The following is a 4,129-nucleotide window of genomic DNA, read 5'->3' on the forward strand; positions in this document are numbered from 1 at the left end:
GCACATGTCATATTCTACAAAGCAGGCCTTTGTTTGTTGTAATTCTGTAAGGAGCAATTATTTGACTTCAAAGATGATAGATACATAAAAAAAATATGTGAATAACCATACCTGAGTAGATTAATACTAATTGGATATGTGAACTCGAGGAATGTGTGATATCTTTATCCAGTCATTTCCTGTTTTGTCAGAGTAACGATCCCTCAACTTGTCGCAAAGTCGAATATCCAAATTTTTGAGAGATGATATCTTGCTGAGGATGCGATGTGGCAGAGCTTCAAGCTTGTAACATTGACTAATTTCTAGCTCCTCCAAACGTGGCATGATAGAGATAGCAACTTCTTCATCATCTTCACTTAAGTCTTCCCAATTTGTCCAATTGTAAAAGGCATAAAAATGTAATTTTCTCAAATTTGGAAATGCCATTGCTTCGTCTGAGAATGATGACTCGGAGTTTGACAATGTATCAACGGCATCACGATTATTCTCATGTAGTGCTTTTGTAATTCCGAAGAATTCCTTACCCAAACATTTTAGCTCATCCACTTCCATGAGCACAAGCTCTTCTAGGGATGATAGCTTCCGCAAGGCAAGAAAGGATGAGATGTTGTGGGGCATAGCAATACTGAGCTTCGTCAAGTTATTGGCGTGAGACTTCGTCACAAGCCAACTTGGTAACTGGGCTCCAGGATAGCCATCTAGCACAAGTAGTTCCAAGTTTGGAGGTGGTTGCATGGTTTCAATGCAACTTGGAGTTTCTATAAAGTGGGTCCTATCGCTAAATAACAAAAACATTTCACGCATGTTGATTTTTTTGCCAAGTTTTGCACTCCCAAAATCTACTTCTCCTTCAATTACAATGGCCAATCTTTCCAGTTGGTTCAGGTCCTTCAGAATTGCCAAATCATCAGAGTTGCTCCTGACGATGAACCTAGCCAAAGTACAAAGTGACGTCAGCTTCGTGAGTCCTTGTGGAATTTGACGTAAATCAACGGTCATCTTATTGAAAAGGTGCCTTAAGTGTACAAGGCCTTCAATCCTTCCAGGAAGGCACGAAAGCTTTTCACAACAATTGATATCCAGAGTTTCCAGATAATATAGATCACATATAGCTTCTGGCAGTGTAATGAAAAGATTATCACTCAAGTCCAAGTGCCGAAGATGAATCAACCTTCCGATCTCGGCTGGGATTTCAGCTAGCCCACAATTGCTTAAAGTCAGAGTCCTCACGCACTTCAAAATGCAAAACAGATTTTGGGGAACTACTACTCTTCCAATTATAGGAAAAGTTAAAAAGCTCCTGAGCCGTCCAAAATCAACGACTCGAGAACTAAACATCTCCTCCTCAGTGCCTTTTTCCAAAATTGTTAGATGACATGGTCTTTCACTAGATGAATTTCTTCCCGTTCCATCAAGTGCATGACATTCATTTTTTGTGAGAAATTGTGCAAAATCATGCACTATGTCATGCATCTTGCACTTCATATATTCATGAAACCCATAGTACCCCTCAACTTCTTGTAATTCTTGAAAAAAGGAACGCATTGCCAAATTGTTGAAGTACTCATGGCCCACCAGCTCCAAGCTCTCACCTCTTCGTCTTGGGCGAACATAACCTTGTGCTATCCACAGCCTAATAAGCTCTTCTACATTTATCTCAAAATCTTTGGGAAAGACAGCACAATATGAGAAGCAACGTTTCAGCTCTGGGGGTAATTCATTGTAACTTAAGTACAAATGAGGGAAAAGTTCCACGGCTGCTTCCTTCAATTGCCATATCTCACTGTCCAAAACATTCTGCCATTGTTGTACGGTATCTTTGAACCGTAACAAGCTTCCCATAGTCTTTGCAGCAAGTGGCAACCCTTTGCACTTTTCTGCAATTTTCTGCCCAATTCTTTCCACCTTCTTGCACAAGTCCCCTGATTTGTTGGCAAATGCTATCCTTTGCATTATTAGCCAACAATCAGAGTCGGACATCAGGGCCATCTGGTGAGTATGAGTTGTTCCCACCACTGCGGCCACTCTATGACTCCTTGTTGTCACCAAGATTACACTTCCAGGAGCCCCATCCTTGAGAGAGTTTTGGAAAGGTTCCCACTTTGGGTCATCCTCTGTCCAGACATCATCTAGGACAAGCAGGAATCTCTTACCAGAAAAAGTTTCTTTTATACGTTGGATCAATGGATCCAACTCTGATTCTTGAGAACCAGCATTCTCAAGGATAGCTTTTGCAATCCTTTTCTGGTCAAAAGGATCTGATACGCAAATCCAATTTCTAAGTTCAAAGTGGTTCTTTACTTTATCGTTATTGAAAAGTAGCTGGGCAAGTGTGGTCTTTCCACTACCCCCGGCCCCTACTACAGAGATAACTTGAACCCCCTTTCTTCCTTGACTACTACTCTTAGACAAAACTTGGTCAAGTAAAGCATCCTTATCAGATTCTCGACCATAGATCTTTGATTCGTCTATGATTGAGGTAGTCATAATTCGCTTCAAATCTTGAGAATCAGGAATCGCCACAGTTGAAATAAATTTGAATTGATCTGCCTCTTTCAAAGTCAAGTCTAACTTTTCATTTATGCCTTTTATTTTCAAAGCAATATCACTACGAACAGGAACTTGTTTAAGACAAGAACAAAGGGATGGGATGAAGGAACGAACCTTGCTCCACAATGTTGCCTGCAATCTGGCATTCTGTTGAGTTCCCTCGTTCTTTGCTCTGTGAATCTTGAAGTTCCATTCGTCCAGCACGTCATCCATCTCAAATGTTATGTCCTCAAGCTTTTCTAGCCAAATTCCAACGCCTCTGTCCTTCAGCCTTCGTCTCTCTGCATCATGCAGCACATTTTGAATCGTTTCTAACTTGGTTTTGATATATGCCACCTCCTTTTCAACCCCCATCACCAGGTTGACCCTCTCCCCAAACTGCTTCACGAGAACATCACTCAGTTGATCAATTATCTTTGGAACAAACAATTCAGCCATTGCTTTGGTTTTTAGCTGGGAATTTGTGTATTTCGAAGTGGAAAACTGTTTGTTTGTTTAGAATTAGAAACAACAAATATGTTCAGGCATTTATAGATTGGATGGCATAAAAAATTCTTTACTTTGATGCACACTCAATTAAAGAATAAAGCATTCCTTATTCTAGTGTTTGGAATCAGAAAACATTGACGTTAACCTTGCACACAAGAATAAAGAGAGAAGCAAACTTGTGTATCCTCTTTTTCGTTGTTGAATTAATTGAAAAGCGTAAAACATGTGAAAAGTGTAAAACAAATTGTCAGGATTCTCATATGTACAAAATGAATTGCCAGTTTTTTTAATACAAAGATTATTTGAGGCAGCAAGTGTCAATTTTCCCAAATGAAATGAAATTAAATCTAAAAAGCGACCAAAATGCAACATGTGATCACTATCGTATCTTTTTCTTTTTTCTTTCAGATAATGTGATTTGTCATACAGTATCTATTCCATACTCTATAGCTGATCTATAAAAGGGTCATATAACCATAGCATTAAAGGGTTCCTTTTGTTTTTATTTGTTAACAATTTCTTTTTAAACATTTTAACAAGGACTCATTGGATACTTTAACCTCTTGTTTCATGTGTGGAACGCTTATAATGGTAGGTAAAAAAATTTGTCATTCCAGAGTGTCTAGTACACAAGTTAGAGTGGAATGCTCATTTTTTCCCAATATTTATTATAATCAATATTTAGATGTCAAAATAGAATATAATTATTATAAATTTGACTTAGTTACCCATGATTAATTTATAGGACATAATATGCTTTATTACTTTTGTTTTATTTGTTCTACTATATTATATGTTGATTTACATGGAATTTTGACATTTTTTGAATAATTGAAGATTGATATTAAAATTTTTCAATTGTAATACTTGATTCATTCTACCATATAAATTTTTATGCTAAAACTAGGATTTCCGTGCAGCAAAAGCAGCTTGAGGGTTATATATATATAATATATATATATATATATATATATATATTCTTTCTCAACGATTCCATGTCACTACTAAACTTATCCTTTTTTTTTTAATTTGAAGATAAAAATTTAGAAGCTAACTGTGGATTACTTACTATGCTTTGCAGCAAAGCAAT

General features: G+C 37.2%; 1 protein-coding gene across 1 annotated transcript; it reads right to left on the reverse strand.

The window, feature by feature from the left end:
• Positions 1-126: 126 nt before the first annotated feature.
• Positions 127-2,988, reverse strand: LOC113758042 (putative disease resistance protein RGA3). The gene has a single exon (XM_027301071.1). The coding sequence runs from the start codon at positions 2,986-2,988 to the stop codon at positions 127-129; it is 2,862 nt and encodes a 953-aa protein (XP_027156872.1).
• Between the last annotated feature and the right edge of the window lie 1,141 nt (positions 2,989-4,129).

The sequence above is a fragment of the Coffea eugenioides genome, unplaced genomic scaffold, assembly GCF_003713205.1.
Source record: "Coffea eugenioides isolate CCC68of unplaced genomic scaffold, Ceug_1.0 ScVebR1_3528;HRSCAF=4754, whole genome shotgun sequence".
In the NCBI taxonomy this organism is placed as follows: domain Eukaryota; kingdom Viridiplantae; phylum Streptophyta; class Magnoliopsida; order Gentianales; family Rubiaceae; genus Coffea; species Coffea eugenioides.

What these genes read in the sequence shown, in the direction of transcription:
- LOC113758042 (XM_027301071.1), bottom strand. Translation starts at nt 2,988, where the DNA reads ATGGCTGAATTGTTTGTTCCAAAGATAATTGATCAACTGAGTGATGTT.